The sequence below is a fragment of the Rana temporaria genome, chromosome 13, assembly GCF_905171775.1.
Source record: "Rana temporaria chromosome 13, aRanTem1.1, whole genome shotgun sequence".
Classification (NCBI taxonomy): domain Eukaryota; kingdom Metazoa; phylum Chordata; class Amphibia; order Anura; family Ranidae; genus Rana; species Rana temporaria.
In genome coordinates this window covers 16,398,589-16,423,591 of record NC_053501.1, presented here as the reverse complement: position 1 = coordinate 16,423,591, position 25,003 = coordinate 16,398,589, and the positions used below count along the sequence as shown (strand labels likewise).

Below are 25,003 nucleotides of genomic sequence, written 5' to 3'. Positions count from 1 at the left end.
TAGATATACATACACACACAGTATTACACACAGTCACACACACACACCAATACAGTAACATACCATACAAACCCATTATAATACACAAACACACAACAGTATTACAGGCACACACACCGAGTATTCACACAGTACTCGCAGTACATACTATACACACAGCTCACATGGGAGACAAAAACACTCCATGGGGGTATTTGCAGAAGAAGAAGATACAGTAAATGTTAGCTGTAGCCCAGGGATAGGAGTCGGTGCGGGGGAAGGGAAGGAGGGGGCGGCAGTGGGGGGGTTCCTGTCTCTGGCCCACTGAAAATGTCACCAGAACATTTACACACAGCGATAACACCGGCAGCCATAACAGCTACACAAACCCGGATCACAATCTATGGCGCACGGATTTTATATTCCTCACCTGGGTGGGCATTTCACAGTAAGATCAATGACACCTATTCACTGTGTACCAGATTACTATAAAACCAGGTGTATCGCTTATATAATGAAAGATCAACTACACCTATACAAAACCAAGAACAATACATAATAATAATAATAATCGAACACTAACTGACACTTTGTTTGAACCAGTGACACTAATACAGTGTCAGTGCTAAAAATATGCACTGTCACTGTACTAAAGACACTGGCTGGGAAGGGGTTAAACATCTAGGGCAATGTGTGCCAGTGCTTTTGCGTAAACTGCGTGCTGCTTTTACTCAGGGAAGTGATGGATTTTATTTCCTGCTTAGCAGGGACACAAATCCATCCCTCCCCCCTGTCAGAATGGAGCTCAGCCTTGTTCACAGGCAGAGCTCCATTCTGTGCCTCTGCCTGACGATCAGTGGGTGCCGGTGGACATCCAGTGCCCGGCACCCGCAGATCAGCTTCTGCTGTGAGTAACCACCCCTTAGGCGGAAGTGCAGAATCACATATTTATACACGTGATCCTGCACAGAGCAACTGCCCCCGTAGCAGTATATCTGTTATAGGGCGGTTCTTAACCACTTGAGACCTGCGCTGTAGACGAAAGATGTCCACAGCACGGCTCTCAACTGCCGGGTGGACATCCCTGGACGTCCTTTTGGAAAAACTGAGCCCGGCGCATCGCTGAGATGCCGATGCGCGTGCCTGGCGGCCGCAATGTCCACCAGTTGGCCCTGATCGGCAGTGACAGCAGGGACGTGTGTAAACACAGAGCTCCACGCCCTGTCAGGGAGAGAGGAGACCGATACTGTGTCCCTTGTACATAGAGACACAGCATCAGTCACCTCCCCCAGTCAGTCCCCTCCCCCCACAGTAAGAATCACACCCAGGGAATACATTTAACCCCTTCCTCACCCCCTAGTGTTAACCCCTTCCCTGCCAGTCACATTTATACTGTAATTAGTGCATTTTTTTTAGCACTGATCGCTGTATAAATGTGAATGGTCCCAAAATAATGTCAAAAGTGTCCGATATGTCCGCCGCAATATCGCAGGCCTGACGAAAAAAAAAAACGCTGATCGCCGCAATTACTAGTAAAAAATAAAAAAAAATCATAAATCTATCCCCTATTTTGTAGGCGCTATAATATATTTTTGCGCAAAGCAATTAATATACGCTTATTGCGATTTTTTTTTTAACAAAAATATGTAAAAGAATACGTATCGGCCCAAACTGAGGAAAAAAATATATAAAAAAAAAAATAATAAATTGGGATATTATTATAACAAAAAGTAAAAAATATTGGGCCAGATTCACAAAGAGATACGACGGTGTATCTCCTGATACACCGTCGTATCTCTGAGTCCGGCCGTCGTATCTATGCGGCTGATTCATAGAATCAGTTACGCATAGATATCCCTAAGATCCGACAGGTGTAACTGTGTTACACCGTCGGATCTTAGGCTGCAATTCCAGGCCGGCCGCTAGGTGGTGCTTTCCTAACTTTTACGCGACGATTATGCAAATGAGGAGTTACGCCGATTCCGAAACGAACGACCGCCGCTTTTTTTTTACGTCATTTGCGTTCGGCTTTATCCGCTAACCTATGTGAATCTGGCCCATTGTGTCTTTTTTTTTTCCAATTTTTTTTGTCTTTTTTTGATTATAGTGCAAAAAATAAAAAAATCGCAGAGATGATCAAATACCACCAAAAGAAAGCTCTCTTTGTGGGAAAAAAATGATAAAAATATAATTTGGGTACAGTGTTGTATGACCGCGCAATTGTCATTCAAAATGCGGCAGCGCTGAAAGCTGAAAATTGGTCTGGGCAGGAAGGGGGTTTAAGTGCCCAGTAATGAAGTGGTTAAGTGGATAAAGCAACATTGCTTTTAAACATTGTTAAGATACAAAGAGTTACAAAGTAACATTGTTTATAAAATATATCAGAGGAAGATAGAGAGATACAAAGTAACATTGTTTATAAAATATCAGAGAAAGATAGAGAGATACAAAGTAACATTGTTTATAACATTTTAGAGAAAGATAGAGAGATACAAAGTAACATTTATTTATAAACATTGTTTAGAGGAAGATAGAGAGATACAAACATTGTTTATAACCATTTCTCAAAGGGAGAAAAATACAAAGTATCATTGTTCATACATATGCTCTCTACCCAATAGCACCCAGTTGCACGCAAGGCCCGGCGGGCCACATAGTGGGCACCAAGGCTTTAGCCCCTTGTTGAATAAACATGCATGAAATTTAGGTTAACACTGGCCATTCTGTGAATATATTTCTTATAAAAACATTCAATTACAGCTCATTTAATGACAAATATGTGCAATAAGCTAACCACACACGTTACAATCTGATTGTATAATGTCCTTTAGATCCACCAACAGGTATATAGTGCAAGTGATGTGATTGGAGACATTGGAGGATATTTTAGGTGGGTCATCATATCACATGGTTTCTAAGATTGATGTGCAGAGATTGTACGGTCAGAGGCGATCGGGGCCCTCCTCATCACACAACTCGCTCCATCTTCACCATCTTGGAAAAATAAGATCAATCGGCCATCATTTCAGGAACCGCGAACCGCTGTGAATGCTGCTCTCTCTATGAAGAGGATGGCCATGGCGGTGTACCGGGCCCGGCTCTCCTTCCTCCTGCACTGACATACTGCTCCTGTCAGTGCAGCTTCACAAAAGACGAATGAAAAGATAATTGCAAAGATAGCGCTCCGCTCTCTCCTCCACGCAGATAGAGAAATCTTTATTGATGTTCAAAGAAAAGACCTACGACGAGCCAATACCGAGGGTGAAAGAGACCCAAAAAAACGATGTACACAGCACACAGATAACACAATAAGATGTGTAAAAATGGGAGAAACCCAATACGTTATCAAACTACCGTATTTATTGGCGTATACCGCGCACTTTTTTGCCCTGAAAATCAGGGCAAAATCGTGGGTGCGCGATATACGCCGATACCCGCGCCGAGTTTGAATACTGCGCCGGCATATACCGAGCGCAGTACACTCGTGTATAGTCGGGCAGGCTCGGCTCCTCTCGCGCTCATGTCCTGGACGTACAGGACGTGAGCGCGAGAGTAGCCGAGCCTGCCTGACTATACACGAGTGTACTGCGCTCGGTATATGCCGGCGCAGTATTCAAACTCGGCGCGGGGAGGACACCGCAAAAGGACGCCGGACCCGACGAAGAGGACACCCGAAGCCGCAGACGGACCCGACGAGGCCGCCGATGGACGCCGTGCAAGACACCAAAACTGTAAGTACTAAAATCTTTTTTTACAGGAATGTCGGGTCCACTTTAGGGGTGCGCGATATACGCCGGAGCGCGCAATACCCCAATAAATACGGTATATAATTCATAATGTACAATGATACAGGAGGGGGACAGTGCAGTCCATACGACGAGATTCACAGGAGATTCACAAGACATTCAACAGTATCCTCCACCTTATGGGTCAATCTAAAGAGTGTCAGTCCAATCCAAGTAAAGATGAAGACCTTAGGCCTGGCCATACACTGATTGTACAATCTCTTGCTTTACACTCAGTCTCTACCACAGTCACACGCCATTATTACACATTTACATAGCTCTGACATATACTGTAGCGCTGTACAGAGAACACTGATGCCCTGTACACACGATGGGTTCATCCGATGAAAACGGTCTGATGGATTTTTTCATCAGTTATCCGATAAAGCTGACTTTCATCAGTCTTGCCTACACACCATCATCGTGTCAGAACGCGGCGACGTAAAACACTACGACGTGCTGAGAAAAATGAAGTTCAATGCTTCCGAGCATGCGTCGACATGATTCTGAGCATGCGTGGATTTTTAACCGATGGACGATCGTTTTTTCCATCGGTTTTTTAACCATTAGATGATTTTAAAACAAGTTCCTAGTTTTTTCACCGATGGATAAAAAACCGATGGGGTCCACACGCGATCGGTTCGTCTGATGAAAACGGTCTGTTTTCATCAGACGAACCGATCGTTTGTCCGCGGCATTAGCCTGTTGCATCTGCCTGCTCTAGAGGAGCTTACACTCCAAAGTCACATACTATTATTATACATTTATATAGCTCTGATATATACTGCAGTGCTGTACAGAGAACACTGAACCAATCACTTCAGTCTCTGCACCACAGGAGCTTACACTCTAATATAGGGTTGCCATCTGTTTGGGATTCACCCGGACAGTCTGGGTTTTGAATCACGTGTCCAGGTTTCAGGCGGTCTGAAACCCGGACACATTATTCAAACCAGGCTGTAGCTCTTCAAGTAACCAAGATAGTCACACAAATCTGTTGCCATCCAGGATATGATGGAGGCTGTCTAGGAGCAGGTTCAGCATCACTAGGGGGCAGGGCAATGATGTCAGCAACAGCAATTTGGCCACACCCATTATTCAATGTGGCACGCTATGTGCGCCGCATTACTACTCTCCTTGGGGCACCGAAAGGTGTTCCAGGCCTCTAAAGTGTTCGGGTTTGGCTTGAAGAAAAGGTGACAACCCTACTCTAATATCCGACCACAGTCACACGCTATCATTATACATTTATATAGCTCCGACATATACTGTGGTGCTGTACAGAGGACACAGAACCAATCACTTCAGTCTCTGCACCAGAGGAGCTTACATTCTAATATCCGACCACAGTCACACACTATCATTATACATTTATATAGCTCCGACATATACTGTGGTGCTGTACAGAGGACAAAGAACCAATGGGACAGATCCACGAAGAAGTTACGACGGCGTATCTATTGATACGCCGCGTAACTTCTATTTTGCTCCGGCGTATCTTTGTTTTGTATCCACAAAACAAGATACGCCTGAAGCTGGGATAGATCCGACTGGCGTACGTCTTAGTACGCCGTCGGATCTAAGGTGCATATTTACGCTGGCCGCTAGGTGGCGCTTCCGTTGAATTCCGCGTCGAGTATGCAAATTAGCTAGATACGCGAATCCACAAACGTACGTCCGGCCGGCGCAGTTTTTTACGTCGTTTCCGTAAGGCTTTTTTCAGCGTAAAGTTACCCCTGCTATATGAGGCGTACTCAATGTTAAGTATGGACGTCGTTCCCGCGTCGAATTTTGAAAATTTTACGTCGTTTGCGTAAGTCGTTCGCAAATAGGGCTTTGCGTAGAATGACGTTCACGTCGTAAGCATTGGCTTGTTGCGGGTTAATTTCGAGCATGCGCACTGGGATACCCCCACGGACGTCAAGACGTATTAACATAAAACACGCCCCCATCACATCCATTTGAATTGCGCGCCCTTACGCCGCCAAAGTTACACTACGCCGCCGTAACTTAGGGCGCAAATTCTTTCAGGATAAGGAAAATACGCTGTAAGTTACGGCGGCGTAGTGTATCAGAGATACGCTACGCCGGACGCAACAATACGCTACGTGGATCTGGCCCAATCACTTCAGTCTCTGCACCAGAGCAGCTTACACTCTAATATCTGACCACAGTTACACGCTATCATTATACATTTATATAGCTCCGACATATACTGTAGTGCTGTACAGAGAACACAGAGCCTGTTGCATCAGCCTGCACTCTAATGTCCCCACCCCAATCACATGCACACTTTATTTATTTTTATTTTATTTATTTATTTTTTGTGTATTTTTGTGCGTGTACTCGAGAGAGGAGCCGGACTGCAGGAGTAGGGAGTAGGCAGGCCTCCCCCAGAGGCAATCTGCCACCTTTCTCCATGCCCCGGGTGGCAATGGTGGGTGTGTAAGGGGGTCCTCCCACACAGCCCGCCCTACCTGCTCCGCTTTGAAGCCCAACGGGGCAGAGGAACTCCCTACAAGGGACTGAGAGGATCTAGCCCGCTCAACCAGCCCCGTTAGTCCTTCGCCTCTCTCTTTTTTTTTTTTAGAGACAAAGTGCGTGCATGTTAACCCAATTTCGAGTGCGTGTAAGTGTGGTGGTTTTTGTGGGAGGGGGGTGGGCGTACTAAGCATAGCACACCCACCGGGAGCCGGGCTGAGACCACCAAACTCAATTCACATGTAGCCGAGACCGGGATCCGAACCCCTGGCTGCAGAGGTGAATAGCTTATCAGCGCAGTGCCAATGGCGTTGAGCCACCGCAGCTCCATACATGCACACTTTAGACAACACGTCAGGATTATTGACTTGTCAGAGTAAAGCGCCCTCTCCCATTACAACCAGTCAGGCTCCACTTTCCAGAACACTGCTGGATAGCAGATTGATGATTGGTTGTTTTCGGGTTTTTGCACTTTGCTTGTTGCCTTGCTGAGTAAAGATCGGACTGGCGGTAGGACAATCGTTGGGTATGGCTCAGCTATCTGGCTCTCTTGTAGATGTGGGAACAATATTTATTGGGGCATGAAATGACGGTCAGGAAGGAGCAGTGTGTACTGACACAGCCATAATGGCGGTGCAGTGAGTATAATGCAGCCAGTGGCTCCGGGACGCTCAGGCGATGTGTGGAGACGGATTAGAAAAGGTTTCTCATTCTCTGGATAAACTCCTCTGAGATTATTACAAGCGCACGGGGTTATGCTCTTAAATCTCTAATCTTTCAATTGCTTTGTGCACAGAGAGCCCCACGACTCTGATTAACTCTCGCACTGTGGAGCCGCCGCCGCCTGGATTAAGACTGGTTGCAGGCTCTGGCCTCCGCTGGCAGATGAAGGGTTAAATGTGCAATAAATCATGCTTTTCCAGAGCACAGGATTACAGGAAATCCCCAATTCAAGAGCTTTTCTAATTACAAAAGGTTTTACATGTAGAGTAGAGGAGAGCGCCCTCCGCTGGCAAAGTGATGAATACACAGAGTGGAACCAACCACAGGGAAGAAAATAGGAGAGTGTGCATAGAACTTTAAGAAATGTCATAAAGTCAAGTTGGAGATGACTGAAACAACAAAAGATCACCATCTCCCCAGACTAAGGAATGGAAGATTTTTGGGGTATCCCAGATTCAGGGGTGGTGGATCCAGAGGAGCCTAAATTTAGGGGTGAAATATTCTAAGTTCCGCATATAGGGGTAGATATATGATATACCTCAGTGGCAGGAGAATAGGGGACCCTAGATTCAAGGGTGGAAGATCCGATAGGCCCCAGAATTAGAAGAGGGAGAACCAAGGGGCTCCAGATTCAAGAGCAGAGGATCCAATAGACCCCAGATTAAGGAGTGGAAAATCCAAGAGGCCTTATATTCAGGAAAGGAAGATCTGAGGGCATCCAGATAACTGGGGAACCCTATATTTAAGAGTGGAAGATCTCATAGGCCATAGATTTAGAAGAAGAATATGCAAGGGGGGTGCATAATCAGGAGTAAAAGAGTCAAAGTGCCCCAGATTAAAAAATGGAAACTCCAACAGACCCCAGATTCAAAAGTGGGAAATCCAAGGGGCCTCATATTCACGAAAGGTAGATCTGAGGGCATCCAGATAACTGGGTAACCCTATATTTAAGAGTGGAAGATCTCATGGGCCATAGATTTAGAAGAGGAATGTGCAGGGGGTGCATAATCAAGAGTGGAAGATCTCATTGGCCATAGATTTAGAAGAGGAATGTGCAGGGGGTGCATAATCAGGAGTAAAAGAGTCAAAGTGCCCCAGATTAAAAAATGGAAGCTCCAACAGACCCCAGATTCAAATTGGGAAATCCAAGGGGCCTCATATTCAGGAGCGAAAGATGAAAGAAGCCCCAGATTCAGGAGTGGAAAAATCAGAAGGGCACCCGATTCAGCAGTGGAAGGTCCCCATAAATCCAAGATTCATGAGTTGAAGATCTGGAAGACTTCATAATTAAGGAATGCGATTCGATATTCAGAGGAAGAAAATCCAGAGAACCCCAGATATCAAGGAAAAACATTAATGGGACCTCAAATTGAAGGCTGGAAGATTCAGGGGACCCCATTTTTAGGAAAAGTGACCACAGGGGGAAAGAGCTGCAGTTTGGGGTGCCCATGTACACATTACAACATTGTTATGTGCATCTGCAAATTTGGTCCAGAACTGGAGTCTTTGGCGTGTAAAAGCTACTGAGGTATCTCATAGCAGCCTAATGGTGTTTAGCAGCTCTCCTATAAATTCAGGCAAATGCCATTAGTGCCAGCTTTCAAGTTTGGGCTGCACCATAAAGACGAGAGGCAGTGTGTGTTCTCTTTCCAGGCAGACAACATGCCTATCGCACAGAATAGAAAATGTTATGCAGATTTCTCAGCAACTACACAAATGAGATTCTGACACGTTACCATATACAGTAACAGGATCATTTTTGCAGGAAAAGCTCCGCCTTCTCCTGGAATACAGTATGTATGTCACTTATCTCTGGTGCTTCATTTTCCATTGATGGTGGCTAGAAGAAGGCAGGCCTGCCACACATTATCAGGGACCAGGCTACAGACAGAACCAGAAAGAGGCACCCAATTAGGTAAAAGATGGTAGCACAGGACGAGGCTGTGACATTGGTGTGGTGGATCACAGAAGAACAACACTGGATCCACTGGGCAGGCGAGGATGTGATTTGACGACAACCCTGGATAACGAGTAAAAGAGGGGAAAAATAGGAGGGAGGGGGATGAAGTTCTTCCAGTCCCATGACTTTGCCTAGGCTGAGATGATGTCATCAGTCTGGGCTGCCTGAACCAGGAATAGGCAGTCTGCACCTGATGGTGTCAGGAACAAAGTTGGCCGTGTGGGACAAGGCTGTGGCAGTGGTGCAGTGGGTTACAATTTTCAAAACCTACAATATTTAAGGTGGAGTGTTGATTGTGACAATAGAGTACAGGGCTTTCAATGCAATATTCCCAATGCACACATTACTGTAGAGATCTATAAGCAGGGCCGATCCGCCCTAAAGGCTCACTATGCAAGCTGCTTAGGGCCCCGCAAAGCTGCGGAGGGCCCCCTAAATTACTAGAGGCCCTGCCTGGTGAGAAGTAATTTTCGGCCCCGCTTCTCAACTTTAATGTGACATGTCATTTTGCTTAGGGCCCCAGGGAGGTCAGGATCGGTACTGTCTATAAGTGATTGCTGAAGTGACCACCGGCTGGAACCGTGTACAGTCAAAGAAAGTAATGTCACCAGCACACCAGGATCTCCAATAAAGGGTCCAAAACTTTAATCAGCGATCACATAATTACAGCAGAAAACAAAGTTTCGGAGCCACGCAGGCATGTGAGGAGTAGAGTACAGGAGACACAATCCTAACATGATTAAACAAAAAACAGAAACGATAACAATGGGACTTTAGTGTTGCCTCTGGCAGTGAATATACAAGTCATCAACACATAAAAGTGAATATACAACTTTGCCAATATTTTATTACAGTTCAGTATTTAAAATCCACCAAACAGGCATATGAAGACATTAACAAAACCACAATAGTAAAGAAGGCAAGCACAATACAGGTCTACGCATTTCACGGATCAAACCGCTACTTCATTACCTCTGAAGTCACAAAGATATTTGTTGGGCTTTTACCGACTCCGCGACGCAAGTTCAACCCAAAAGTAGGGGGCAAATAATGAGCCCCCACGGCCCATAGGCACCAAAAAAAAATAAAAAAATTAATCTGTTCACATGAACCATGTAGACTCACTGGATAAACTGGCCCACACATGAAATATTAGAGGGCTGAGCATCACAGATGGGTTGTCATGGTTGTTCCCCCAAGGGAAAATGGCCACCACCTATAAGGTCCAGACAAGAGAAAATGACGACCGCTTGTTTCTTTTTGGTTGTTCTTTAACTTTGATTGTTAAAGTTAATGATTGGGGTGAATATTTCAAGAGGTACCCCAATCCTCACCTTGAAAAAGTAGTGTCATGTGGACTACTTTTAGGCTGGACATACAATTTCTTGCTCAATTTCCTTTAGATTTACTATGTAGTTCAAGGGTCTGCCTGATTGCATACAATTTGAAAGTGTTTCGTTTGACCTCATATCATATGGTTTTGGTAAATCTAAAGGAAAATTGTAAAAGAAAATTGTACAATATATTGCCGGCCTAATGCCCCGTGCACACGATCGGAAATTCCGACAGCAAAAGTCCGATGTGAGCTTTTGAACGGAAATTCTGACTGTGCGTATGCTCCATCTGACTTTTGCTGTCGGAATTACCGCCAACAAAAGATTGAGAGCAGGTTCTTTTTAGACTGAAGAAATTCCTATCGGAAAATTCAATCGTCTGTAGTAATTCTGACGCGCAAAATTCAGACGCATGCTTGGAAACAATTCGGAACCATTGAACTTAATTTTCTCGGCTCATCATAGTGTTGTACGTCACGCGTTCTTGACGGACGAAAGTTCAGAGAACTTTTGTGTGACCGTGTGTATGTGTCAGGAAAGGTTCCATCCGCTGGTGCTATTTACTATCTGGCTCGCAGCACTGCGTTTCACCAGCAGGTGTCTCCTGACAGTTCCCAACTGTCAAGAGAACTTCTCCCTGCTGGTGTTATATCACCCTTGGGACGCAGTACTGGTCTCCACCAGCGGATCGACTCTGGCAGTATGGAGCATACGGCCCTTCCTGCGCTCAGGTGTGACCTGAACTCAATTACCACACCTGGTGAGTTCAAGCATACCTCGCCCTGGTATCTTTCTACTATCCTGATCCTGAGCCTGCTATCTGGACCCTGAGCCTGCTATCCCTATCCTGGACTCCTGATCCGACCTGATCCCTATCCTGGACTTGCCCTTCCTGCATTCCCCTTTGCCCTGGATCCCTGCTTTTCAGCACACCCATCCATCATCCCCCTGTTCCTGCTTATTCCCCTTCCTCAATCCATATTATGACCTCCCTGTGTATGACCTCGGCCTGGCCTGTTTATGATTTCGGTATCTCCCATCTCTGTACATATTGTCTGTAGCATCGTTTGTCACTGCTTGTTTTCTTATTTTTTTGCACTGTGTTTTGTTGGAGGTGGTGGGTTGTTACCCCCTTTTTCCTTAATAAATCATTATACTTACCTATATATACATTTTGGGTTTCCTCTTTTGCAATCACATAGTCTGGTCTACTAATTTCCCTGACAGTATGCAAGCCAAGCTTGAGCGGAATTCCGTCGGAAAAACCATCCAAGGTTTTTTCGAGGGAAAATCCGATCGTGTGTACGCGACATTAGACTACTCTTTGCCTCATTATAGGCCTTTTAGGTGGTGGCCATTTTCCCTTGGGGTGGAGCAACCACAACCTCACATCCATTATTCTAAATGCTCAGCCCTCCAATATCCCATGTGCGGGCCAGTTTATCCAGCGAGTCTACCTGGTGTCTATGATCAGCTTGACTTTTGTGGTGCCTACGAGGGTTTCCCAATCGCCGGTGGGGGTTCATTATTTGTCCCTTACTTTTGGGTCAGACCTAAGTTGCGGATATGGTGGAAGTACAAATAATTTGTTTTTTCTTTATGAGACTTCAGAGGTCCTGAAGTAGCAGTTTCTTCCATGAAACGCGTAGACCTGGATTGTGCTTGCAATCTAGCCTCCTGTACTACATTGGTTGTAATGACATCTTAAAGTTCCATTGACACTGTTATTCCTAGTTTTTGGTTGCAATGAATCACAACAGGACAAAAAAATATCTTCTCTGTAGGTGTGTAGTTGAATCAATGGATAACGGGTAAGGGGGGGGGAGGGGTGGAGTTCCTCCTTTAAAAAAGTCATCCTTGAGCTCCAGACCCTGACCTTGCCTAGGCTAAGATAAGGTCATCAGTTTACTGCAGGTAGGAGGAAGAATGTCCTCAGTCTTTTCTCCCCCCCCCAGTGATCAAACTACAACATTGTAACTCAGCAGCAAATTAGAAGGTGAGATGCCGCGGCAGTTTACAAAATTGGTTATTTTTCTGGTCTGCCACAATAAACACGGTGAGCTCTTCGATCTTTTATTTATAATTCTGGACTCTTGGGTTTAATTCCTACCAGGACGCTATCAGCATGAAGCTTGTATGCTGTTCATGAAGGGTTCCTCCCACAGCGCAGAATCTCTATAAAGGTAGATGAAAGCCAGTTCAGCCGAAACGTGTTTTATCTGCAGAGAACTAAAGAAGTGGGAAGGTCCCCGACCACCCTGGTCAAGAAAACCTCAACAAAGGCTACAGAAATAAATGGCAGAACTACCGCCGGGCGTGTCCAGAAGCCCCTAAAAGGACATAATTACTGAACTTCCCAAATGTATTCAAACAATATACTGCTGGGAAAATCCTGAGCCTGGTTTGGAGGGCATCAAAGAAGTAAAAGGTGCTTGCAGAATGGATAACAGCCTACCGAACCCCCCCCCTATGCAGACCACATTATGATGGGGGGGTCCATAATCTACATTGAGAATCAAGCATTCCTCACGATGCACCTTCATCACTATTCGCACAGTGTCGGCCCCCGGAACATTCTCCGGAGTGATCGCATCCAGCGGACGTCAATTCCCCTCTCCAGACGCTCATCCAGACATAAATCTCGGCTGGTGCGTTGCGCCCCGTGAGCCGGGGGGTTAAACCCTCTGCAGCACGGCTCCGCCGCTATCCAGATGAGATCATGCTGCGGTCTTGGCTCCGGCCTCCATGTGCATCTTATCAGCTTATCATTCACGTTCCCTCCGGGGGCCACTGGATTAGAATGGAGTGGAGAGACGCGGCTGGCTGCTTTGTGAAATTAATTGGAAAATCGCTGTCTGGGGACTCGGTACCAGGCCGGCAACATCCTCCGGCAATGTGGCTGTAGTGACCAGTGGCCTGTCCTGCAAAGCATCCTGGGATCGGGGTTCACCAATAGGGGGGGGGGGGGGGGGGGGGTGAGCCAGCCTGGAGAAGCCACATAGGACGCCATTTTTATACTAATCCTCCGTAATAGATTGGATATATACAAGTCTTGGGAACTTCACTCCCTCTCACGTCCAGGCACGCTTTTCACCATTATTGGTCAATCCCCAGACCTCCTCTATCAACTGCCAATCCATGGTAGTATAAAGACATATGAAGGCAAAGATGAGCAACTAAACACACAGAGCGGCTTTTGCATCCCCCATCCACCCAGTCCTGGGATTTACACAGCTCTGTCAAACTGTAGCAACAAATTGGTGACTTAATATTTCTCTTCTACAATGCTTCCCCACCCCCAGCCTGTGAGTGGACATTGAAGAACCAGCGGGAGACTGTTGGGCTCGTCCCTCTGCTCTCCTCCTTAGAGAATAGGTATGCAGCACACCTAACATAGTGTGGGCTAGATCCGACTGACGTACGTCTTAGTATGCCGTCGGATCTAAGGTGCATATTTACGCTGGCCGCTAGGTGGCGCTTCCGTTGATTTCCGCGTAGAGTATGCAAATTAGCTAGATACGCCGTACGTACGTCCGCCCGGCGCATTTTTTACGTCGTTTACGTAAGGCTTTTTTCGGCGTAACGTTACCCTTGGGTCTATGAGGTGCACGCAATGTTAGGTATGGATGTCGGGACAGCGTAGGATTTTCCGTTGTTTACGTAAAACGTTCGCGAATAGGGCTTTGCGGAAATTACGTTCACCTCGCAAGCATTGACTATTTGCGACGTGAATTCGAGCATGCGCCCTGGGATACCCCCACGGACGGCGCATGCGCCGTTCAAAAAAAACTTCATTTACGTGGGGTCAAACCAGATTACCATACAACACGCCCACTCCAAGCCTGCTTTGAATTACGCAGGCTTACGCCGGCAGATTTACGTTACGCCGGCCCGCATATGGGAGCAAGATCTTTGTGGATACAGCGGTGTAGCGCATATGAGATGCGCTATGCCCGCCTAAATATACGCCCGTTTTTGTGGATCTGACCCTATATTTTTCTGCCAGTGAATACCTTATACAGCTCACTTCCTATTACTTGTCTGGTAAAAAGCCTAGGCTTATGACATCATGCACAGCTCTCTCTCTCACTCTAGTGAGAGTTTGCCAGGAAGGGAGGGGGGAATTAGTCATAAGAGAGCCAATGAGAGCTGCAGAGCTGTAGGTGTGCCTCTGTACTGTATGTCTGTGTAAATCCAGGAAGAGAACAGGCAACAGCTTCAGCTGCCCACAGTTAAAATGGATGCAGCCAGACTCAGTGGAGGGAGATTTCTGCAGCATATTTGGCAAGTACAGAATCACAGTATATATAAAATAATATGCAAAGTGGTTGGAGAGAAATGATACAATGTTTCATTTTATCTCTCAGCACTGAGCAATGTTGATGAACATTTGCCAGATGGTTGGTTTTTTTTTTTTTTTTTCTTTTTGACAACTGTGAGTGAGCAGCGAACGCCACAGTAATTGTACATTTGGACGAATTTGTGTTCGGACACAACAGCGGCAACCAAATGCAATCCGGTAAAGCAACATAGACGCTCACTTTACAGTGGGCATTTGGCGCCTAACTAAGCTCAAAAATCAATCAATCAATCAGTGTTCACAGCACAGCGGCTAACGGGGACAAAGTTATTGCCTGATTTCCGCCTAGAATGCGTAAATCAGCGAGATACGCCTATTCAGGAACGTACGCTCGCCCGTCGCAGTAAAGATACGCCGTTTACGTAAGGCGTTTTCAGGCGTAAAGATAAACCACCAAAAAGATGGCGCAGCCAATGTTAAGTATGGACGTCGGAACCGCCGTCGAATTTCACGTCGTTTGCGTCAGTCGATTCAGAATAGGGCTGGGCGTAAGTTACGTTCACGTCGAAAGCATTGACTATTTGCGACGTGATTTGGAGCATGCTCACTGGAAAACGTCCACGGACGGCGCAATGCACCGTTCATTCAAAGCGTCATTTACGTGGGGTCATGCTTTATTTGCATAAAACACGCCCACCTCTTCACAATTTGAATTAGGCGCGCTTACGCCGGCACATTTACGCTACGCCGCCGTAACTTAGGAGGCAAGTGCTTTGTGAATACAGCACTTGCCTCTCTAACGTGCGGCGGTCTAACGTAAATGACATACGCTACGCCCGTATAACTTTAAGCCGCCGTACGTGAATCTGGCTATGTATGATTAATATCACTTTAAGGCTGGATGGTATATATGCCTATTCACGAACGTACGCTCGCCCGTCGCAGTAAAGATACGCCGTTTACGTAAGGCGTTTTCAGGCGTAAAGATAAACCACCAAAAAGATGGCACAGCCAATGTTAAGTATGGACGTCGGAACCGCCGTCGAATTTCACGTCGTTTGCGTAAGTCAATTCAGAATAGGGCTGGGCGTAAGTTACGCTCACGTCGAAAGCATTGACTATTTGCGACGTGATTTGGAGCATGCGCACTGGAAAACGTCCACGGACGGCGCAATGCGCCGTTCATTCAAAACGTCATTTACGTGGGGTCATGCTTTATTTACATAAAACACGCCCACCTCTTCACAATTTGAATTAGGCGCGCTTACGACGGCACATTTACGCTACGCCGCCGTAACTTAGGAGGCAAGTGCTTTGTGAATACAGCACTTGCCTCTCTAACTTGCGGCGGTGTAACGTAAATGACATACGCTACGCCCGCATAACTTTAAGCCGCCGTACGTGAATCTGGCTATGTATGATTAATATCACTTTGAGGCTGGATTGTATATGAATTTGAAGGTAACAGTTGTACATGTATATGCCAGGATGCCAGCGACAGTGTCCACACCGATAGCAGTATAGTCTCAATAGCGCTCATACCTAACCATGAAGGGGATAGTCCCAAAAACCCTTTAAATAAAATGATTTGTGACATATAGTAGACAATTCTCTACACCTTCTCTGGGTGGGAAGTGAATTGGGGTTGGCTGTGGCATGTGAAGGGTTAATTCTGGAAACCTAAGGGGCACCAGCTGGTGAAGGAGGCCTGATAATCAGAGGACTGGTGAGGACACTTCCTGAGTGTCAGCAGAAGAGATTGCATTCCGCACACACCGTCTTCTCCTAATTTCCCCCATTATTACCTGAAGAGACTCGGCGGGGGTATGGAACATGGCAATGAGCTCACCAGACGAGTGCAGTACTGCATGCCACCACCAGGGGGCTGCACTGCATTACATCCATACAGACACAGTTTATACAAAAAATTATTTTGGAATAAGAGAGTGCTGAAATGAGCAACAATATTCAATTTCTGTTTCACCTCCTTCCTGTGTGATGTAACGAGCAGCCACATTATACAACATTGTGTCAGCATTTCATCAAAAGACTAAAAGGACTTTATTGGTTGGTCTGCACCCTCCGGCTACCTTTACTAAACTCATTGTCCTGCTTGCCCCGCATTCTCCACCAAGTGGATTCTGTTGTATAAGATATAGTTCTACTCCACTGGACCCCATTGCACCCGGCCAGCCACTCTGAAAAGCACAGGAGGAAGCTCAGAAGAAAAAAACATCTAGTTAAAGTTCCAGGAGAGTGTTCAATAATGTACATTCAGATTATTTTTTTTACATCAACCAGTCAGGCAATTCTAGGGGCCAACCAGGCCAGTGCAGGAGACATGCCGATCTAGGAGGGAGTCAGGCCAGTCCAGGTGACAGTCCAGAAATCTAGGAGACAGTCAGGCTAACGTAGGAGACAGTCAAGCCAATCTAGAAGACAGTGTGGTGAATCTAAGAGCCTAAGAACCAGTCAGGCTTACCTAGGAGCCAGCGTGTCCGAACTAAAAAGCAAGTTGGGCCAATTTAGGAGACAGTCAGGCTAATCTTGGAACCAATCTGGTCAACCCTGGGAGACAGTCAGGACAATCTACGAGACAGTCAGGCTAATTTAAGAGCCTGTCAGGATAATCAAGGAGACTTTCTGGTCAATGTAAGAGCCAGTCAGGCCAATCTAGGAGACAATCAGGCAAATGTAACATTTTCCCGACTGTCTCCTATATTTAGGTGTCATCTTGAGAAAGGGGTCTTTCGTGGCCCCCGGAACGGTAGTATTTGTAATTGTAATTGGCTTTTTGTATATCACTTTTTGCAATTTGGCCTTATTAAAATTGTGGGGTGTACTGGTTGAGCACTTGTGACATTATTGAAATGAAAATGTAACAGGCAGAGGCCAATCCAGGAGCCAGTCAAGCCAAGACAGGAAACAGTCAGGCCAAGACAAGAAACAGTCAGGCCAAGACAGAAGCCAGTCAAACCAACATAGGAGCCAGTCAGGCCAGCCTAGTAGCAAGTCAAACCAACCTAGGCTCAAGTCAAACCAACCTAGGCTCAAGTCAAACCAACCTAGGCTCAAGTCAAACCAACCTAGGCTCAAGTCAAACCAACCTAGGCTCAAGTCAAACCAACCTAGGCTCAAGTCAAACCAACCTAGGCTCAAGTCAAACCAACCTAGGCTCAAGTCAGGCCAACCTAGGCTCAAGTCAGGCCAACCTAGGCTCAAGTCAGGCCAACCTAGTCTCAAGTCAGGCCAACCTAGGCTCAAGTCAGGCCAACCTAGGCTCAAGTCAAACCAACCTAGGCTCAAGTCAAACCCACCTAGGCTCAAGTCAAACCAACCTAGGCTCAAGTCAAACCAACCTAGGCTCAAGTCAGGCCAACCTAGGCTCAAGTCAGGCCAACCTAGGCTCAAGTCAGGCCAACCTAGGCTCAAGTCAGGCCAACCTAGGCTCAAGTCAGGCCAACCTAGGCTCAAGTCAAACCAAACTAGGAGCCAGTCAAGCCAACCTAGGAGCCAGTCAGGCCAACCTAAGAGCCAGTAAGGCCAACCTAGGCGCCAGCAGGTAAAGTGTTATTCCAACAATAATAATATAACAAGCTAAAAATTACAGACAGAATCATCAACCAGGAAAAGAAAAAAATCAGAGCAACAAATAACCATCAGCTAATTCAGTTGCACACACAGGAAATCTACGCAAACATCCTAAGACATCAAGCATTCCCTCACATACACCATGCAAACATACCAAAATAAAGATCAAAATCAAGGACCAAATAAAATAAATATGTCATAACTGATAAATAACAAATAAAATTATTGAAATAATTTTAAATGTTAAGCAAATATACAAATTAATAATGTATTAAATGACTACAAAACTGTATTTATTTGAGTTGTTTATATCTGCCTGTAGTTCAGCTTTGATTAGTCCTAAAGCCGGCCAGAGATGGTTTGAACCATTTATGGGCAGGCTAAATGTGCCGAAGTTGATCAATTTGGGTACAACCAGCCTGTCGGATTTCACATGTGATTATTGCTAGCGGCTATTATAGCTGTTAGCGATAATCACTATGTTCTCCTGGTAGGGGCAGCTTCAACCACCCCGAGAACACAACAGGTTCGTGGAAGGGATTTCCCCATCAACACTGACTGTGTTGATGGAGGAAGCAAGCGATTTTTTTTGCTGCAACCTGTGGTTGCAGGAAAGAAAATCGCATAATATATGGCTGGCTTTAAGACCCCCCCCCTAGGACCAGACTCTTTTTCACTCCTTATATAATTACACAATTCACAAAGTTAACACAACAGGATAAGCATTCTTATTTTCACAAAAGTGACAGTTATTTTCTGTTGAGTCGGATGAGATTTTAAAATGACTGTTACATGGCTACAATCGGGGTCTTTGCCCATGTGCTGAAGCTTTGTGAATTGAGCCCAGTGGCCCAGATTCAAGAAGCAATTGTGCCTGTGTAACCATAAGTTACACGGCGCAATTGCTTACTTGCTCCGGTGTAACGAGTGCTCCTGATTCAGGAACCTCGTTACACCGACTGCAGCCTAAAATCTGTGCGGCATAAGGCTCTTATGCCTCGCAGATTTTAGGCTGCATTCTTACGTGTGCCGCTAGGGGGCGCTCCCATTGTGATCAGCGTGTAGTATGCAAATTGCATACTACCAACTGATTCACAAACTTGCGCGGGCCCCGCGCAAGCCAGGTACGGAGTTTCCGTACGGCAACTTTAGCGCAAGGCTGCCCTTTCTAATAGCAGGGGCAGCCAATGCTAAAGTATAGCCGCCGCTCCCGCGCCGTGAAATTTGAATTTCACGGCGTTTGCGTAAGTGATTCGTGAATGGCGCTGGACGCCATTCACGTTCACTTTGAAGCAAATGACGTCCTTGCGACGTCATTTGCCGCAATGCACGTCGGGAAAGTTTCCCGACGGAGCATGCGCTGTACGCTCGGCGCGGGAGCGCGCCTAATTTAAATGATTCCCGCCCCCGGCGGGATCATTTACATTGCGCGCGCTTACGCCGGGCAATTTTGCCAGCGCACCCTCGCAATTCACGGAGCTACTGCTCCGTGAATCGAGGGCAGCGCAAAATATTTGCGTGGGCGCAGGGAAAAATCGTTGCCCTGTGCCCACGCAAATATAGCGCAATTCTACCTGAATCTGGGCCAATGTCTTTTCTCTTTAAAGAAACATCAGGATCAGTTTAACACAATGCTTGCCCCTTGCCAGCAAGAAGTGTGTGTGTGTCAATGTGCAGCCAAAATATCTGTCACAAAAGGGACACTTCAGGTTTGGGTGGATCTCAGCAGGCTGAGTAACCCGCCAGCTTCTCCTATCCCTCTGATGTTCCCAATCCTGCCACCTGGGGTGGCCACAGTAGAACCCAACAAGGGGTCTCATATTCTGACATCTAGAATCTTGTGATGGGGGTGGCACGGGACAGTTAGGGACACATTTCTTTATTCCATCTTCTATTAATAAATAGAGCCGCACTCACCCCTTTCACAGGTGCGGCCCCAGTGCCCGGTTCCGGTGCAGTCACACACAAAGCGGTTCCAGCCATCCCGGCAGCCGGCGTTGTTCTTACAGGGGTAGCTGTCACACTGCTTGCCGCTCACGCGGTTACAGAAAGATTTCACGCTGGCGGCATTCTGCGCCTCCGCTAGCTGGCGGATGTTCTTGCTTCGACCGTCAATGAACAGGTCGCGGATGCAGCCAACGTAACCATAATTCAGCATGGCCGTCCACAACTCGGTGGGCAGAATGAGTCCGGCGCGGTTCTCGGGGAGGCCCCCCAGGTACATGTCCCCTTCCAGGTCCAGAATCTCGCTCTCCCCGCTGGCGGTGAATGGAGTGCGTTTACTGTTCACGGAGATGGTGCCTGTAAAGAGAGAAATCATTAACACATATAAAGGCAATGGAAGCGGCTTATCTATACAATGCAGTGATCATAGGCGTGCGCACAGGGTGTGGCAGGTGTGCCCAGGCACACCCTCTAATCCCCCTGTACACAGGGCTGGACTGGGACAGAAATTTGACAGGTCTCTCCCATGGCGGCCGGACAACTCCCGCACCCCCCCCCCCCCGGCCACCCAAGCCCCCTCTCCCCCTTCACTAGCCACTAGCCATTCTACTTTATTAGAGTAGAACGGCTGGTACTGGTCCTCTTATAGGCAGTACCAGAGGGGAAGCTAGACATTATTTCACCCGGGGCAAAGAATCAGTTCAGTGCCCCCCCGTATGGGACAAGATTAGGCAGAAGTGAGAAACTCACCCAGGCCATAGCTGTTGAGTCCGCTGTCTGTCCCCTCCCCCATGCTCCTCTGTCGTCGTCCCTGCTCCTCTGGTCCTCTCCCTGCTTCTTTGTTCCCCCCAGGTGAGCGCTGTGGGGAGGGAGAGGAGGTAAGCGCTGCGGGTAGGGAGAGACAGAGGAGCGGAAGGGGGCGGCGGTCTGCTGTCACTGAAGCCGGCCCACTGAGCCATCGGCCCACCGGGAAACTCCCTGTAGTCCCAATGGCCAGTCCATCCCTGCCTGTACAGCACAGATTCCCCCCACGGCCTTGGCTCTACCCCCCCTTCCCCCATCCCACAGCGCTGCTGGCTTCCCTCCTCTCCCGCTGGCTGTTGCTACCGGGACGTTTTACGATTAATGGGGGAAGAGGCCATTAAAGATGTAATTTACCGGTCCCTTCCCTTTCTGAATGCAAATTGAGAGTGATCAGTAGGGTGTGTTTGAGCTTTGCGGTGCACGCCTTAATGCAATAAGCTGCGCACACCTATGACAGTGATGGGTGGATGATATAGAACCCTCCTAAAATATATAGTTCAGATACCAGGAACACTCTAGACTACCATCAGTGGCCCAGATTCAGGTAGATTTGCCCCTTTTTTACGGAGGCGCAGGGCAGCGTTTTTGCCCTGCGCCCCCGCAAATTTCCTGCGCTACCCGCGATTCACGGAGCAGTAGCTCCGTAAATTGCGTGTGCGCTGTGTAAACTTTTGCCCTGCGTAAGGGTGCCTAATGTAAATTATCCCGTAGGGGGCGGGAATCATTTAAATTAGGCGCGCTCCCGCGCCGAGCGTAGAGCGCATGCTCCGTCGGGAAACTTTCCCAACGTGCATTGCGGCAAATGACGTCGCAAGGACGTCATTTGCTTCCAAGTGAACGTGATTGGCGTCCAGCGCCATTCACGAATCACTTACGCAAACAACGTGAAATTCAAATTTCGCGACGCGGAAACGACGGGTATACTTTAGTATTGGCTGCCCCTACTATTAGAAGGGGCAGCCTTACGCTAAACACGCCGTACGGAAACAACGTAAATTGCGTACGCAGGGCTCGCGCAACATTGTGAATCGGTGTTAGTATGCAATTTGCATACTATACACTGAGCACAATGGGAGCGCCCCCTAGCGGTCATCGCAAGAATGCAGCCCAAGATATGCGTGGCATAAGAGCCTTATGCCAAGCAGATTTTAGGCTGCAGTCGGCGTTACGATGTTCCTGAATCAGGAGCATTCGTAACGCCGGGGCAAGTAAGCAATTGCGCTGTGTAACCTATGGTTACACAGGCGCAATTGCTTCTTGAATCCGGGCCAGTGATTAGCAGAGGGGGGCCTGCTCCAGAGCCACCTAATATTAGGTTTGAACCCCAAAAATGAATCTGATAGTGTGAGGATTCTAAAGCAGAAACCCACAACAGTTATATATGAGGGGGGGTCCAAAATGATTCATTAACTAGGGGTCTGCTCTAGAATCTTCCTAGAACCCCCACTATATTATCTGCTGAGGAGAACTATTCTAGAGCCCACCACTATATGATTTGCAGGGGGGGGGGGAGTTGGTGAATGTGCCTGAACCCCCTACTATATATGATTTGCTGAGATGAATGCTCCTGAACCCCTACTATATATGATTTGCGGGGGGGGCGCTCTACATGATTTGATTACGAGGGCTGATCTAGAACCCCCTACTATATGATTTGCTGAGGGAAGCTGCTCTAGAATTTTCTTGTAGTGCCATTGAGGCAACCATCAGACTTCTATCGGCAAATAACAGCCATGGTCAGATACAGTTTAGGGGTTTCCACCTTCATCCAATTTATGTAACGAATGCCCTCATTGGGGTATTTATTTTCCTCGCTCTGCGGATAATTCAATCAATCTTAATGACGGAGTGCGAACAATCTCTGCACAGCGCAAATGTCAAGAGCGTTTTCATTAGAAAGGTTAATACAACAGGGACACAGGAAGATTCCAGAGCGCGGCTTTTTCGCGGCTTCAGCCAACTGTAATGGGCGGACAGGCCAGCTTTTGAGCAGACACCCATGACTATGCCCAGCTCCGTCATTCATGGTAATCACAGCTCCAGATATAGAATATCCAGATATATTTCTGGAATGATCAGCATACGATACGAAATTGAAAGTTGGATAGCTGGGAGAACGATAGAACAGATAGATCGATAGATAGTAGAATGACACACATAGATCAGTAGAATAGACAGACAAGACAGACAGACAAGACAGACAGACAAGACAGACAGATAATATTACCAAAAGTATTGGGACGCCTGCCTTTACACACACAAAACGTTGTTTTTTGTGTCACAGAAATTGACCGTGTGTAGCAAAAAAACGACGTTTAAAACGACGTTTTTAAACCCGCGCATGCCCAGAAGCTAGTTATGAAGCGAGCTTCAATGGAAAAAAGTGGTGAACGTAACCGCGCTTTGCTAGAGCATTTTGAAAATTGAAGTTTCAAAAACGTAGTTTTTTACTTCACAGAAAATTTCGTTTTTTTTTCATCACATAAAGTGATGGTGTGTACGCGGCATGAGAGTCTTTGCCTATGATGAGAGGGGGTTTGTGACTTTCCTCCAATCAGTAATTTTAGCTGTATGCTCAGACATCACACTGTGTTAAACAGGAAGAGAACATTTCCTAACATGGTCTGAACTTTCTAAACAGTATATAAATGTGAAGACAGCAGATATACATGTAAAACGTATGTAGGGAGATTTGGTTCATCTCTGTGTATCATATGAGGCTGTTTGTATGGAGGGTTTACATTCACTTTAAGGTTCATGTGAGTGTAAAGGCAAGTGTCCCAATACTTTTGGTACAGAAAGAAGAGATAGAAAGACAGACAGAAGAAAAACAGAAAGAATGAAAGAAAGAGATTGACAACTAGATAGATAGAAGAAAGAAAGAAAGAAAGAAAGAAAGAAAGAAAGAAAGAAAGAAAGAAAGAAAGAAATTGACAACTAGATAGATAAAAGAAAGAAAGAAAGAAAGAAAGAAAGAAAGAAAGAAAGAAAGAAAGAAAGAAAGAAAGAAAGAAAGAAAGAAAGAAAGAAATTGACAACTAGATAGATAGAAGAAAGAAAGAAAGAAAGAAAGAAAGAAAGAAAGAAAGAAAAAAAGAAAGACAGATAGAAGAAAAGAAAGAAAGAAAGAAAAAAGAAAAAGATTGACAACTAGATAGAAAGACAGAAAGAAGAAAGGAAGAATGAAAGCAAGAAAGAAAGAAAAAAAAAGAAAGAAATTGACAACTAGATAGATAGAAATACAGATAGATAGAAGAAAGAAAGAAAAAGAAAGAAAGAGAAAGAAAGAAAGAAAGAAAAAGAAAGAAAAAAAAAAAAGGTAGATAGAAGAAAGAAAGAAAGAAAGAAAAAGAAAGTAAGAAAGATAGAAGAAAGAAAGAAAGAAAGAAAGAAAGAAAGAAAGAAAGAAAGAAAGAAAGACAACTAGATAGAAAGACAGAAAGAAGAAAGAAAGAATGAAAGCAAGAAAGAAAGAAAAAAAGAAAGAAATAAATTGACAACTAGATAGATAGAAAGACAGATAGATAGAAGAAAGAAAGAAAGAAAGAAAGAAAGAAAGAAAGAGAATGAAAGAAAGAAAAAAAAAAGAAAGACAGACGAAAGAAAGAAAGAAAGAAAGAAAGAAAGAAAGAAAGAAAGAAAGAAAGAAAGAACAAAAAGAAAAAGATTGACAACTAGATAGAAAGACAGAAAGAAGAAAGAAAGAATGAAAGCAAGAAAGAAAGAAAAAAAGAAAGAAAGAAATTGACAACTAGATAGATAGAATAAAGAAAGAAAGAAGAAAGAAAGAAAGAGAATGAAAGAAAGAAAAAAAAAAGAAAGACAGACAGAAGAAAGGAAGAATGAAAGCAAGAAAGAAAGAAAAAAAGTTACGCGGTCGTATCTATGCGCCTGATTCTTAGAATCAGTTACGCATAGATTTCCCGTAAATCCCACTGGCGTAACTATGTTACACCGTCATATCGTAAATGCATATTTACGCTGGCCGCTAGGTGGCGCTTCCGTGGAATTCCGCGTCGAGTATGTAAATCAGCTAGATACGCGAATTCCCGAACGTACGCGCGGCCGACACAGTAAAGTTACGCCGTTTACGTTAGGCTTT

The 25,003-nt window shown here is 45.9% G+C and overlaps 1 protein-coding gene across 4 annotated transcripts in view; it reads right to left on the bottom strand.

Moving 5' to 3' along the window:
• The window catches only part of NRXN3 (neurexin 3), a 546,212-nt gene that overhangs the window by 332,625 nt on the left and 188,584 nt on the right, over positions 1–25,003 (bottom strand). For all 4 annotated transcript variants that reach the window (XM_040333785.1, XM_040333786.1, XM_040333788.1 and 1 more), the window contains one exon: positions 20,071–20,454. In XM_040333785.1, the coding sequence (XP_040189719.1) occupies positions 20,071–20,454 (384 nt within the window). The remainder of the gene's footprint in view (positions 1–20,070; positions 20,455–25,003) is intronic.